General features: G+C 33.0%; 1 protein-coding gene across 1 annotated transcript in view; it reads left to right on the top strand.

Moving 5' to 3' along the window:
- The window catches only part of LOC106471146 (protein pygopus-like), a 32,302-nt gene that overhangs the window by 9,276 nt on the left and 7,248 nt on the right, over window positions 1–15,778 (top strand). Inside the window, exons 2-3 of the mRNA XM_013931732.2 lie at window positions 598–701; window positions 6,532–6,723. Of these exons, the coding sequence (XP_013787186.1) occupies window positions 598–701; window positions 6,532–6,723 (296 nt within the window). The remainder of the gene's footprint in view (window positions 1–597; window positions 702–6,531; window positions 6,724–15,778) is intronic.

Raw genomic sequence — 15,778 nt, 5'->3', positions numbered from 1 at the left:
ATTATATCCACTTTATTTGCTTATATACAAAAAAGAGGGTGCCTAGAACAGACTAGAGTTGCCAGGAAAAGACAAGATCCCTCGAGAATCTCATGACATGTACCAGCGTCACATGACTTCCGCTGTCGTAACAGTATGTTTTGATACTAGTATGTTTTAAAGGGTTAGGTAAGTTCTCATACTAATATTTTTAAAGGTTAGGTATGTTCTGATACTAATATGTTTAAAGGGTTAGGTATGTTCTGATACAAGTATGTTTTCAAGGGTTATGTAAGTTCTGATACTAGTATGTTTTAATGGGTAACATATTTGGTTTGTTTATTTGTTTCTTTTTTTTTGTCTGATCAGGAAAGAATTACTGTAAATTTTGTACACATTATGAAGATACATATAAAAAATAGATAGTGAATTATAACAAACATTTTGGTTCTAGGATTGAATGATGCCTGTGTTCCTTGAGATGAAATGTTTTATTTATTTATTTGTAAGGTGAAGAAAAAAAGATATTTATGCTTCATAGTTAATGTAATATTGAAAAGTTGGAACTTGAATAAGTTTTTATAAAATTTACTTTTAATATCATTTATTTCATGTTAGATGGTGATGTTGATAGTGGAGGAAATGACCTTAAGGGAAGTAATGAGCCAGAAAGCCCATCTGTGAAAAAAAGAAGATCCTCAAGCACTGGGCCCTCTACACAAGTAAATCATTCATAGTCAAAGATAAATTTAAATTTTTTTTAATGAGTTTAAAGTATAATATTAGTTAAAATAGGTCATACACAACAGAAATAGAAAAATTAGTGTTCAGAGATTTTCTTATTTATCAATGCTAAAAACAGGAACATTAAGACAAAGAAATGTAAGAAACATAAGAAATAGTTAGGAGATATTAAAAAAAATTTAAATATTTAGTAGAAGTGCTTATGAATTTCACTTCCATAGGATAACAAGGGGTAATTTGACCCATATATGTTTTCCAATTTTGTTTTACTGCCCTACTTCATGCTACATATATATGTATAAAAACACTCGTATCTAACTGTGATCTGTAAAATACTCATCTAATCCTATAAAACTCCTTCAGTGTAGCAGCTTCTACCTCATTTGAGGCAAACTATTCCATGGGCCAACCATCCTATGAGGAAAGTAACAGTACCATAATTGTATTTCTGTACAAGTTTTTCCTATCTTAAACTTGTGCTCTTTAATTTTATTGCAGTGGTCATAATATGGGCTTTATTGCCTTATGTGACCAGCACGTTTGCTATTTTAGTAAAAAAATTAACAGAAACTGAGCAAGTTTCATTTCCTAATTTTTTCCTGTAACGTGATGTCAATTAGACAAGGTAATAGCTTTGTCATGTATACTTGATTTCATTCATGTCTTCAAAATGGTTAAGCTTTTTGCAGATGACCTGTAAAGAAGATTAACTTTAAATGATGGAAAACAGTACAGAAAAGATGTTCACCTGTTCTTGACAATATTACATCTCTATCAAATATTAGCTTTTTATTTTTTGGAATAAATTGTTTGATGAAATGGTTTGTGCTCTGTAATTATTCAAAATAAAAATCAAGAGATTTTAATTGTGATTTGAAGTTGGGTTTTTTCCAGCTTATGACTAACCAGTGAAGCCAACTAAACAGCTGTAACAAAATAAATACAGAGTAAAAAGTAATATAGGGATAAGTAAATATGGTGTTAAATGAACAATTAGCTAATAATATAAAAAAATTCAAATCTGATATACCTGAAATACTGAAAGCCTTTCCTTGTTGAGTTGGAACTTGTGCTATCAACAAAGCATGAGAGTCAGATTTCCTTATTTCTTTTAGATATTACAGAGTATATGTTATTTTCTATAATTCTCCACTCTCCCATCTTACATGTGAATTATTGTGCAAGCATCGGAAGATATTACATACGCTTTACATTTTCACCTTTAATTTTGATTTTCTTGCTGATAGTTGTGATGTTAATTTTTGTACAATATTCTTTCTGATGTAACTGTAACCTTGACCATCAGAATTTGTATGGCTAAATTGGAAGCTTTGCTTACACGATTCACCTGTAACATGCAAAGTAAGCTTGTAGCTGCATTGCCAGCTCTGATTGTTCAATGTATTTGTGCCACTGTATACTAGTATTTTTGGCAAATTTCAAGATAATTGTGTAGATGCTTAGTTTGCATAACACATGACATTTGTTTTTGTTTTTTATGAGAGTTGATCTTTTGCTCAAGCCTAATCTCCTTCAGAGCTAGCTGGATTTGTCTGATATGGTGCTATCCCTATTCTTGATGACACTTCTGCTGGTATCATTTCTTTTTCTCTCAGGTATGTTTTATTTTCAATATTGAACCTATTTCTGTTACACCTGAGGATGCTTGTGTCATGTGATATGATTTTAGTACTTGAATCTTTTATTCCTTTCCCTCTGATATAGTGTTGCTGATGTTTTTCAAACTATCTCTGTTCATGTTCCCCTTTTACCCTTCTAAAGTTTTTGACCCTAAGTTTGGTTATTGGAAAGGGGGTGGTTCTTTCACTTGGTATTTTACTTTGACCCATCTTCAATTTTCTTGTTTTTGTGCTATGATTTGTCTTCTTTTGAATCATTATTAGCTATCCTTGTTATCCTTATTATTTTTAATCATGTGGATGTTGACATTTGGATTTGTTCGCTCTAGGTGTTTCTTGCAAATTATAACACTGGTCCTATGTCATCCTTTACCCATATCTGTCTTTCCTGCCCAAAACGTTGGCTGCACATGAGGGTGAATTTGCCTTCACTCCTATTTCCCTCCTTTCTATTTCTCACTTCTATCCTCATTCCGATCCAGATTGCCTCTTATGTCCTGTCCAGGCTCTCCACTGTTATGTGGCTCACACTGCTCCCTTCCGTGGTTTCTGTTCCCATTTGTTTATTCATTGCAACCCATTCCCTTTCCCATGATATTTCTTCTATTATGCTTACAGGTTGGATTTGCCAGCTGATTCACCTGGCTTATTGATCCCTTTCTCCTAATGATTGTTGTCTCTTCCCATCAAATTTGTCACCATACCAAATTCCTGAAGATGAAGTGGCTGGTTTCTTGGAGGCAGCAAAGAAACTAAAGAGCTTACTTCTTTTGTGAGGGGGGGGGGGTTTACAGTCTTCTTTTGGTTCCATGGTTGTAGGATTATTTGTTGATGAAACTTTCTCGACTTCTTGCTGCAGGAGCATTTAATTGGATTCATAGACCATAAGTTTAGTGAAACACCAATCAAGTTTAAATATGGGGTCCAATGCCACAACCAAGCAGAAGACACTTCATTGCTCATACTAAGTCAGCTGGGCATGAACATATTTCTTCAGTGCAGGGACAAGATTGAAATTATATCTGGACTGTATGCTGTCAATCTTAGTTATCAGCCAATAAACTCATGGCACTACATAATTGGAGGTAACAATGTTCTGACCCTGGGTGAAATCTTCAAAAGATGTCAGTATTGTCACCAAATCTGTTTCAATGTACCAGTATCTTATCCAACTTCTCCTGGGGAATCTTCAATAAAAACTTAATCATCTTAATTTCTGAGTTCCATAGTGTTAGTGTTACCAACTGAACTCTGGCCTCTTCCTCAAGTAGATCAGTTGCTTGCTTTGATTTTTGAATGTAGGGCACAATAGCTGATGCTTTGTAAATTACTTTCAGCAGTGGTCTAGCTTCTTTCATGCTATCCCTGACCACAATCTGTAGCATGTGGAAAAAGCAGGGTCATGTTCAGGAAGAAATTTGAATAAATTGTCTGCTGATTTAGATTCTTCCATCTCTCATACTTGGTAGTGTTTGCAGTTCAAGCCCAGGCAAGCAGAAAGTCTTGATCATGTTGAATTCATTATCAGATGTCACATATGATACTTTGTTGTTGATGTTAAAAAGATTTATTATTTCACTATATTGAGCTGCAATGTTATCAGATGTGTGATGTCTCTTAAAATGACGACATGCCAGCATGACTGTTTGCATTTTCCAGTCAAGTATAAAATGACCAGTGACTCCAAGAAAGCTGTGCATTTGTCTGCTACTCCACATATCCACAGTGACATTGTTACAGTAGAGAAATGACTTTTTGTTGGACTCCATCAAATCTTCTTTCAATCATCATTGTGGACAGATGCTTGCAACTGGGAAGAATATACTGAGAATCCATGGCTGCCATTAGATCTTGAAAATCTTTTGACTCCACTATTGAGAAGGGTTGTGTACTGATAATAAAATTGACGAGTTTGTTAGTGATGTGCTTCTGATGAGGGTATGTAGACTTATATTTAGTTGATTTTGTATGGTACGCTGCTACTGTAAGCTGCTGCACCTGGGCAGAAGTACCAGATCCAGATGTATACTCCTGTAGTTCTGCCTCATGATTGTGCTAGAAATATAAAATCATATCTCAGTTATATAACATAGAATATAGTTTATAATAATAATAAATATATCGTAATGAATAAATATCTAAGTTATGTAATACAGTATATAGTTTATAATAAAAATAGTGAAAACATACAATACTAAATAAATAAAAATAATAAAAAATATAGTTTAACACATGATAGATTTAGTTTACCAATATTATATTGTATAATTTACATAGAATATAATTCACATTAACAAAAATAATAAAAAGGCTTACCTTCAGATATGTCAGCAGGTTAGAAGTGATTTTTTCTGGTATGGAAATAGTCTGCTCACAGTATCTAAACTTTGTCTTCATGTGACCAGATCTATCAGTAGGAAGTATGAAGTGTACATATACCACTGAAGGCAGTGTAGTAGCCATCTTAAATTCTCTCAAGTGACTAGATTGAATTAATAACCATGTAATACAATAACTTTTAAGACAGTTGGAGAGTATTGACCTGATTTAATTTGCTGCAGATGTAATAATGAAAGTCTAGAAATTGGATGAGTACAAAAGTTGACATTTACTCTTACTATATTAAGTATTCACTAAATCATTCAGTGAATATGAATACTTTAATTTTCCCTATCAAAGGATTCGAATACAAGTACAAATACCCCAAAAGCTGTATTCGAATATGGATACCCCATGTCTGACTCCTATTGGTGGAGGGTTGCTGCATGCTATCATGCAGCTGTCTCACATGAGGGTAGGTGGGAGTTTCAAGGCTAGTGGCGAGCAAAAACTTGCACATATAGAAGTCAGTACAATTTGAGAAAAACTGTTGTGGGAGAGGAGGTAAAAATCTTTCAGTGTAGGAAAATTTTAATTTCTCATAACTGAAAGTTAATATTATTTTGTTAAATTTAGTTTCCAGATTTATGATAAACTGCAGTCATTTTAATATTTTCATCTGTGTATTATTTCAACAATGTTTGATTAATACAGTCTTGATCTTATTATTGAATAGTATATTTAGATTATGCTTAATGTGAGTAATACATCGTATTCTCTTTAACAATCTGAACAGTGTTTAAGATGTAACTTAAATTTTTTTGCAGTTTAAGAACCTGTATCAACCTTTCCAGAACATGTAAAATAATGCATTTTTTTCTTTAAAATGAATTACAATAAAAACTTTATTTTCTATTGAAATTATGAATGGTAGTTTTTAACGTTTTCTTGTCAGTTTTATTTGTAAATAAATAAGGGAAAACAAAAAGACTTGTATATGATGATTTACTATTATGCTTTTCAAGACTGAAAGTGTTGTTATATGGTGTACCCCATATATGTGTCCATGGCAGTGCTTTAGAGGGGGGCATGTATGTGCCATAGCACTCTAAGTTACATTTTAGTCTTTGGACTGTAGATAACCAAAAAGTCTTCTTGTCTTAGAAAGTGAGATTACTCTCAATAACTACTGTAAAAATTGTTGTGTTAATGCTTAAAATTCAATTTACAACTTTGCAACTATCAGTTTGAGATTAACTACATGATTATAAAGAAGATAAACCAAATCTGGAGCTATTAACTATATTTTCTACAAATCTCATAAAACAGTCATAACTTTGAAACTATCATCATAGACACAGATATAACCTTAGGAGTGGTTTTTCATCTGTTATTTTTGATAATTTGTAAAATGCATCTTGGATGATTATAGGCTCTTACTTCTGTTTCCCGTTTGTTACTCATCTCATTTTTTGTTGCAGAATCACTAGCACAACTGTTCACTGTTTCATTATCAAACTATTTTCTTTATAAATGTGTATTAAAGTTATATCTATTTGTAAAGTTTCACTAGTTTTGTTTGTTAGTTCCAAGTTTTCAGTAACAGGATTATTTACAGTAAAATGACCAATATTTTCTAATTTTATATTAAATTTTTTGTCTTTAATTGCTTATTCTAAACAGAAAAATGGTTATTTTGGATGAAACCACATGGCAGATTGTGCCTTTGCTACTGTTTATTCCAAAAATTGACTCTAAAGCTTTGGTTAGTATTCTTACTGGCAACTTATTAAAACTGTTATAATCTAAATTTATTTAAATTGCTCAAAATGGTTTGTGTATTTCTTAGGCCAGTCCCACCCTTCCTGAATTGGTTCCTCCACCTCCAATCAGTGGGTTTGGTGATACAATTGTGGCAAGTAACCCATTTGATGACACTTGTTCTTCAATGGCCACTATGGGACACCAACATATGCCAGCTATGAACTCTTTAGGGGCTCCACCAATGCATAATAAACCTGTCCCTATGGGTTCAGGAAAGGTAAATTAGTTTTATTTCAGTCTTTATAAACATTTATTTTGCAAGTTTATATATTACACTGTTAACCCAACTTTTGTTGGCTAACATATTTTTATTGTTATTTTGTAACAGAGGCTTAAGTAAGTAGACTCACGTGTTTGTTTTTGTTTTGTTTTTAATAATTGATCATTACCTAACCATATTTTAAAGTTCTGGTACAATTTCTAATATGTATATACCAAAAGGCAGGTGATCAGTATTGACTTTTGGTTACATTCATTGGTGTTTCAGTGGTATATGCTGCTCTTGCTAGCAATTCACAAACATGATTGCAAAACTTTGTATTCATAAAGTCAACTGAGCATTTTATGTTGGAGCTTCAATGACATGGCATTGACAAGACTTGGTTGTATGTGATGGAAAGACAGCATATAACTTTGACAAGGTAGTATCTTCAATATATATTTTAGCAAATGCACAAGATACAGTATTTCATCTTCATTTCTCTCAATATTAGTTTACACTGGTACATAAATAAGCTTGATAATAATATTTGGTCTTTTAATGTTTGATTCTTTGCTAGTTTTCATGCTGAATATGTTGGTTAAGTATTTTCTTTGTGAGAAAGGAAAAAAATTGGGGGATATCAGAAATACCCCTCTGGTCTGGAGAGGATTGACTATATTATTATCAATCTCCTATAACACAGTGTCCTGTAGACATCACATTACAAAATACTGTTTGGCTGTTTGAAAAGGGTGTTACACTTGGTATCTTTGCTGGTTGTCAGGCAGTTAACTCTAGTTTATCATCATTGATATCTCAGCCAAAAGTCAAAGCTGTCACATGGCTCTTCTACTGGCACTTCCTTGTCTCACATTTCTTGGACAACCAAGTAATTACTCTCAGCACCTTTCTCCTCATTAGCTGAGGCAAAATGATACACAGTAGTATTATCACTATCTTGTGACTCTTTGATCTGAACCTCTAATCCTTGATCTAGCCAATGTTCAAGAGATTCATCAGTTGTGTATCATTTAAGAAGCTTTTCAACATATGCTCTATAACCATTGAAGCTCATATTTTAACAGACCAAGTTATCAGAAAATAAGATAAGGGCATGTTCAAACAGAACTTAGTCGTTTCCATGCTTCTGGCACATACCGTACTCATTCTCCATGCTCAAATATTTGTTCCTTTACTGCTTTATTGTAACACCACTTCTGCCATATGGCACCCTTTCCTAGTTTTAATGTGGTAGTTCATATTCATTGACTAATGCAGGCCTTAACCACTCCACATATTCTTACAGACACTTGACACATCTGCTCTATGAGGCAAGCATTCATCACAGCTATACTTCCTTACCAAGCATGACCACATTCTGCAAGCAACCAGTTCAACTACTGTTCAGTTGCACAAGATGTTATCATGACATATAGTATGTGTTCCTTCCAGTCAATTTTGTCACTATTAACAAACTTTGCAAGTACCTACATAGACTTCATATTTTTGTACCTATTCTATTAAATCATCAGATTGGGATGATAGAACAAAGTATGATTCTTCACCACACCCAAAACTTTACACAACTCAGAAAATAATTGGTTGTTGAAATTTGCTTCATGGTCTAAATACCCAGAGAGAAACAGCTACATCCAGAACTATTCCTTGTACATAGAACTAATTTTCTGTTGGAGTTTTCTCTGTTTTGGCCAGCTTTTCATCTGTACAGTTGATCCTTGCTCAAACATTTGATTGAATCAAGTGCTGAACCATCCTATCTTAAATCAAGTGTTGCACATCCTGTCAATTCCAAGCAATGACCTGCTTCAAATGCTTCAGGAAGCAGTTCAAATCTTCCATGGTTTTACCCTTAAATTTCAAAGAGGAAATCTGCTTCCACTCTCTCAAACAGACCTCTGATGACAGTACCATTATATCTTCCATGTAGTCTTGTATAACACAAGACTGAGAGATCCTAGATGTTTAGGGGCATGGAGTACTGCATATGCCTAACATTTACTCACTCCTCTTAGGTGACAAAATGATAAGTTGCTAAGGAAAGCTCATTTTTGAGGCTCTGCATCACCTCAACACTCTTCACAACCCATATTAGCTTTGCAGCATACCTCCTATCATGTAGAGCAGACATTCCCAACCTGGGGTACATTTGCACTTCTCAGAGGGTACATAGGGGTCTGAGAGTATAACCATGGTTTACACTTTACATGGTGTTTAATCTACAGTCAGATAAAGATAGCAAAGTGGCTCACATATATATATATACGCTCTTTAGACAAAAAGTTGTGATCATGGTGAACGTTGTGATGTTATTGCTGTGCTACATTATAACTCATGTTTTCAATAAGTAATGTAGAACATAAGCAGTATAGAGCACCCTCGTTACAAATCAGCTGATAAACTAGGGATCAGCATTGATGAAAATGTGATGTTTGGGAGAGAATTTTTCTTAGTCTGGCTACACACTGAGACAACTGTCTACTCTTAGTTACAAACTTTTCCTCATGATCGTAATTATTTTAAATTTTGGAAATACCATTTCTTTTAGTATGAATATTTTGAAACTCAGACTGCACAAGAACCAAAATTTTACTTTACTGCATTACTTTGTGGTACTCTCTGTTTTACTTGCTTCCCATTAATATAAGACTAGGGATTGCAAATAAAAGTAGGTTTGGCAGAAACTATATCACAGAGTAATTCTGAATCTTTGGCTTTGACTGTACTAAAAGAACAAAGATGACACATCATAAACAAAGTGCAAAATATTATTTATTTTGTTGTCATGATTTTCTGTGACAGATTGTCACCAGAATTAGAGGACAGATCAACCAGATATAAAATATGGAGGAATGGTTAAGATCTCTGCCAATGTGTATAGAGTGTACTCCAGATATATATATATATATATATACTTAAACATTTGAGAAAGCACTTGTGACACAAAAGGGAAATGACCCCAGGACAATATGTAAGTAGAGCAACAGCAGTTTAGCCAACTTGCTATTATTAAATCTGTTCTTACTTTGATACACATATGTGTAATAATTTTTATACTTGTTAGCACACAAGAAATGTAGACCTGTTTAAACTAAAAAGAAGCACAATACTTAGTATGCCTGCATACTACAGTCGCCATACCCAGTATAAGTTAGAAACAATACAATCTACAAAGATGTTTGTTGTGGTTTTTAAAATTTAAGTCATGTACAATTCATTTTCTCAACTAGTACTTGTGAATAAGCATAGTGCTGAATTAGTTGGAGATACTTTGTTTTACCATATTTATTTCCTTCACATTTTTCACTTTACAATCTATGGATTTGTTGTCACGTGATTTCTGATACGGTACGTTACCTCATTTTTCGTGTGCCACAAGCCTTGAACTCCCATGTACCCCACATTCAATGTGGTTCAACTAAGTCTCATATGTAAGTCATTATGCAACAACCCTCCACCAATAAGAGTGCAACACACCCTCCTGACGCATGACTCCCTCTATTTGATTATACCGAACTATCACTTCTTGTTACATAGTGATGAAGTGCAGATGTTTTTAAGTTGTACTCTTCACATATTCATTTAATTTTTATTGCAAAGTAGTGATTTACTTGATTTATTCATTTGCTACAGTTAGTTTTTTCTGTAGTAGTTTGCCGTGATAACTTACCTTTGTTTATTTTTCTTTTTTTCTAATTTTCAACTTCTTCGTGGTATACAATGAATTCCAAAGTTTGTGTTTTACAACTTCTGATATTATTGCCACTACTTTGAGTACCATTACTGGGTTCAGGTTTGGGGGTCTCAACTGAGGATTGTTTGGCTACCCTTCGTCAGGAGATTGATCATTATATGAGGCATCCTTTTTCTTCTGATAATGTTCGGGTTCCTCCTGCTTTGTCCGAATCTGTTCATGACAAGGAGGATTTTGACAGTTTTTTTTCTTCCTAACTTTCCCATGTCTTCCAATGCATCTCCTACAAGATCTACTTGGCCTAACTGCCTTTTTGGATATGCTTTCATAGGTGTGTTCTCTTTTCATACAATATTGTTCCTTCCTTTTTTACATGACACCTGTCATTAGGTCCCATGTTTTCCCTCCCTTAACATCAGGGTTCAAGACTTATAAATATAAATAGGATATGTACGTATTTAATACATGAAATAATTGATTGTGACACAGTTACAGTTCATTTTAGAGAAGAGTAATGTTATTAGCAGTCTCTGTTTGCTAGTGAAAAAACAACTACCAAGTGTCTTCAAGTGCTCATATTTCTATTATTAATGCTGCTATCAATACAAAACTTTTCTTGTGAACAACATTATGAGGAAGTCAGTCATTTTTTTCAGTCACTTTAATGTTAAGCATTCTGATATAGTGTGGTGTGTTAAAAGGGATTGCTGTTCACAGCACTTAGGGGTTCCAGAGATGCTCTTTGGAATTTAGATCAGAACTTTTTTGCCTACCAGTCCATGATCTCTGTTGTTAATAGTATGACAGAATGACTATCCTTCATCAGTACAAAGTCTGGCCTGTTTTCACCTGTAAGAGGTCTCACAACTGATTACAATATGTGGTTCAGCAGTAAATTCTACACATTCATTCATTCACAATAGTGCTTCCCCACAGCATAACTGAACCTCAGCTGAAACACCGATGTTGCACTGAACATATCACTCACATTTGGCTCTCCAGGCACAAATCCTCTCATCACTGGTAGAGACATATGAAGAGTACAGATGCTAAGTGGTGTTTCCACTAGTTCTTGTAATCTTAACAAATGTCTAGAAGAATTGTGTTTTGTTGTTCAAGTGAATTGTGGGGCTGAAACAGATCTTTTTGACCTTAAGCCAGACACATGAAATAAATTCCTTACCATTTGATGTCCCTGTATAATTATTCTGAAATTCATATTGAGTTCATGATCATTGGCCTTGCAGTTGCTAACTGTCATATTGTGGAGATTGCTGATTTACATAGTGTAGTTTATCTTTGATGACATTGTTCATGCTGTCTAACTTATAGAACACATCAGAGGTACATCTGACTGAGAACACATTTTTTATTATGTGTAATTTTTCTAACCAAAGGTATGATTCCATCTTAGTTTTTGATTTAATCTAGATCTTTTACCACTACCTAATGTTATCTGCACATCACTTTTGCTGTTGCTTTGATTATTTAATATTGATATTTAGTGTTTAAAACATACATGTATTTTTAATTCTAATTACTAGTGCTACTATCATTATCAGTATTGTAATTTTCCTGGAAAAGTGTTATCGTCACTTAAGATTCCATGCAAATTCTTTTATTTCTGGTGCTGATACAACTACCAGATGTTTTGTGTGTGTGTATATATAATTCTGCTGCTGTTGAGTTATGTTATATGTTTCTAGTTTTGTTAATTACTGTTATTTCCTTTAAACATTAGCATCATAATGCACTAGTATTACATCATCTTGTGAAATAGATTTTCTATATATTCAATACATCTTGATAAATTGTAGAAGTGTTTATCTCTATTAAGGTAAAAATGAATTGACATTTCAATCTAGATTTTTCAGTTTCTGCAATTTTTCAAAATTTCTTTCCAAGTATTTTTTTGAAGCATCAAGTATGTGAAACTTGTATTTTAAGATTAAAACAGGACAGCTAAAAGACTAGGAATTAAATGAAATTTATACTAATTTTCCAGGTTTTATTTAACATTTTCAAGAAATATTTATTTTTTGTATGTTCTGTTGGGAACTCTTGTGATATTATTTTTGTCTGTATGTTATATAATGTGTAAAGACATGAAATTATTTAGGGTTCATGTTATATCAACATTTATGAAATCTGTGTATGTGAATCTGAAACAAATGTGGTCACTGAGAATACATAAGAAACATATTACTGTATATTATATGACTGCGCTGTGTGGATTATTGGTGTAACAACTTACAAAGATAAATATGGTCACAAAATAAGGTCTTTAGACTGTGTTTGTCTTCCCTTTTTTGTGAGTGTATATGAATGAGTTTTTTTATTGTAGTTAAAGAGTTAATATATATAAACATCTACAAATGCATACATCACCTGTGATCATTGTTTTTTTGGGGTTTAAAGTAGTCCTTTCTTATCTAATTCATGTACTATGGGTTAGTGAGTTGTTACATATGATCTACAGTGTAGTCTTGTATGTGATATGATTATCCAAGATTTTAGCTTATTGACTTTCAAGAAGGTATTGTGAGAACTAAATAAAAATGTTACTTTCAACTCATGTAATGTCAGCAAAGTATACTTTTTCAAAGAGTGGCAAATCGTGTCAACACATTACTACCAAATAGACACAACTAAATTGAAAACCTGTACTCTTTATGAGGATCACCATATTTGATGCCTTTTATGCTATCAAACTGCTTATAAATGTACTATTTTAAACCACTGATGAATGATGCTTGATATAATTAAGCAATGATATTTTTATTGCTGTAATTACAGACAATAGAATATAAGTCTTAATTTAATTACTTGTATTGACTTCCTTTTGTTGTGTTGAAAGGTTATAGTTGTTCTTATGTAGTTTGCCATAATATCAGTAGAATTGGTAAATGGAAGTTTCTAACCCTACCGACCTTAATCTCATATTTATGTGTGTACAATGAAAGGTCAAACTTGATAGCTAAATAAGAATGACATCTAAATTCATCAATCAGGAGTTATTATGCAAAGTTTCTTCTCTGAATACTTTTTTTTATGTTGTCTTATCAATTCTCTCAGTAGTTATCACCCAAAGCTTCTTTTCTGAATAGTTTTATATGTTCTCTGTTAACTATCTCTTTAGTTATCACCTAAAGCTTCTTTTCTGAATAGTTTATGTTGTCTGTCAACTCTCAGAAGGTATTACCCAAACCTTCTTCTCTGAATAGTTTTTTTATGTTGTCTGTCAACTCTCTGTAGTTATGACCCAAATCTTCTTCTTTGAATGGTTTTTTATGTTGTCTGTTAACTCTCTCAGTTGTTATTACCTAAAACTTCTCAGAATATTTGTTCATGTTGTCTGTTAAGTCTCTGTAGTTATCACCCAAATCTTATTCTCTGAATAGTTTTTTATATTGTCTTGTCAACTCTATGTAGTTATCACCCAAAGTTGCTTCTCTGAATAGTTTTTTATATTGTCTTGTCAACTCTCTCAGTAGTTATCACCCAAAGGTTGTTCTCTGAATAGTTTTTTAGTTTTCTTGTCAACTCTGTGTAGTTATCACCTAAAGCTTCTTTTCTGAATAGTTTTTATGTTGTCTGTTAACTCTCTCTCTCTAGTTATTACCTAAAGCTTCTTCTCCAAATATGTTTTTTATTTTGTCTTGTCACCTCTCTCAGTAGTTATCACTCCAAAGCTTCTTCTCTAAATAGTTTTTTAATGTTGTTTGTCAGCGCACTCAGTAGTTTTCACCTAAAGCTTCTTCTCTGAATATTTTTTTTGTGTTGTCTTGTCAACTCTCAGTAGTTATCATCCAAAGGTTCTTCTCTGTATAGTTTTTATTTATGTTTCTGCAAACTCTAAATCACTAGGATGACATACAGTTCTTCTGGTCGATATATTTGAGTGTATGACATTTCTGGAAGTTTTCTTTTGTTTGTGAATATTCTTCATGATAGTATGTATAAAGTATTTATTTTCTATGGTTTGCTTTACAAATGAAAAAATAAAAGCTCAGTTTTTCATGTAAAGGATGTCTGCACACTATATCTGTCCTATTTGGTAGTTGTGTACGAGTCCTGTTTAATGTAACCCACTCATTTAGTAGTTGGGATGCTACAGTTTTTTTATATTATTTTCTAATGGATATATTAAAGTATATTTCCTTTTTAAGCATCGTGTAATATATGTATAGTGTTTTGCTTTAATAACTACTTTTGTTTATGACATTTACTGAACACAAATAATTTGTGGTCTTTCTGTGGGTCAAAGTTTTTAAGTACTTGTATATCCTCATCAGTAATCATCTCTGTTTACCTGCTTACACATACTTCAGACTGTACTACTGTAAGGTGAACAAAACCTGTTGAATCTAGCTGGAAAATTAAATAACCACAAACTCTGTGAGAAGGTACAATGAAATTGACACCAAGCTCTTTCTCAACCTGAAGACATAGAAAGTTCTTTCAGTTAACAATCTCTCTGATTGACTTAGATGGTAACTTTTGCATCTTGAAACAGTAGTTTTCTGATAGCTCATTTCTTACAAATTGCCATCTGCTGTGGAAAAATGTTTTATTTAACAGTTAGTACCACCACATTGCACAGGAAACCAGACAACTTCAGACAATTCTGACAAGGTACCTTACTTCCACTCATATACGTAGCTTTTCTCATTCAGTGCTGCCCTCTATTTGGAAACATTTTGTATGCATGCCACAGTTCTTTCATTCCCAGGCACCTCTCAATTCACATGGTTTAATTGATTCTCATTTGCAAATTATCATGTGACAAACCTAAACTGATAGTAGTGATACACACCCACATGACTTCTAACTCCCTCTATGCTATTCTGCCTAACTATCACTTCTCATTTGGTAGTGCTTGTGTTCTGGTGTTTAGTTTGTGCTCTCTTCAAGTGTTTTTTTTTCATATCTTTGTATCAATTTCTCTCAACAAGTTTATAATAGTGATATTTGTAACTATTATGTTACGTATTACAATTTCGAATGGTCTGAAACCGAGCTAAATGATAATTTAAATTCAGTAGTTAAATAAATGCCGGTATGTTTCCAATTTATGATATTTGCCAACAATATTGATACACACGGTTTCTTTTTTAACACAAATTTATTTTAATATACAACTAATAATACAATTTACAATAACAGTTATTACAAGTAGTTATTATCAAATAATGATTTATGTACAAAAGTTTTAAAAACTTGCAAGCAGTATAAAGTCTTCTTTCTAGTCTGGAACTTCCTTGATGAGCGAATTAATTTTGAGTTGATGTAGGTACAATTCACTCAATAGGGAGCCAACTAGCTCTGTGAAATTCACTGATCACATGCCGATTTTTC

The sequence above is a fragment of the Limulus polyphemus genome, unplaced genomic scaffold (genome assembly GCF_000517525.1).
Source record: "Limulus polyphemus unplaced genomic scaffold, Limulus_polyphemus-2.1.2 Scaffold4434, whole genome shotgun sequence".
In the NCBI taxonomy this organism is placed as follows: domain Eukaryota; kingdom Metazoa; phylum Arthropoda; class Merostomata; order Xiphosura; family Limulidae; genus Limulus; species Limulus polyphemus.
Note: the sequence above shows the minus strand (reverse complement) of the source record. Positions and strands in the feature narration are given on the sequence as shown.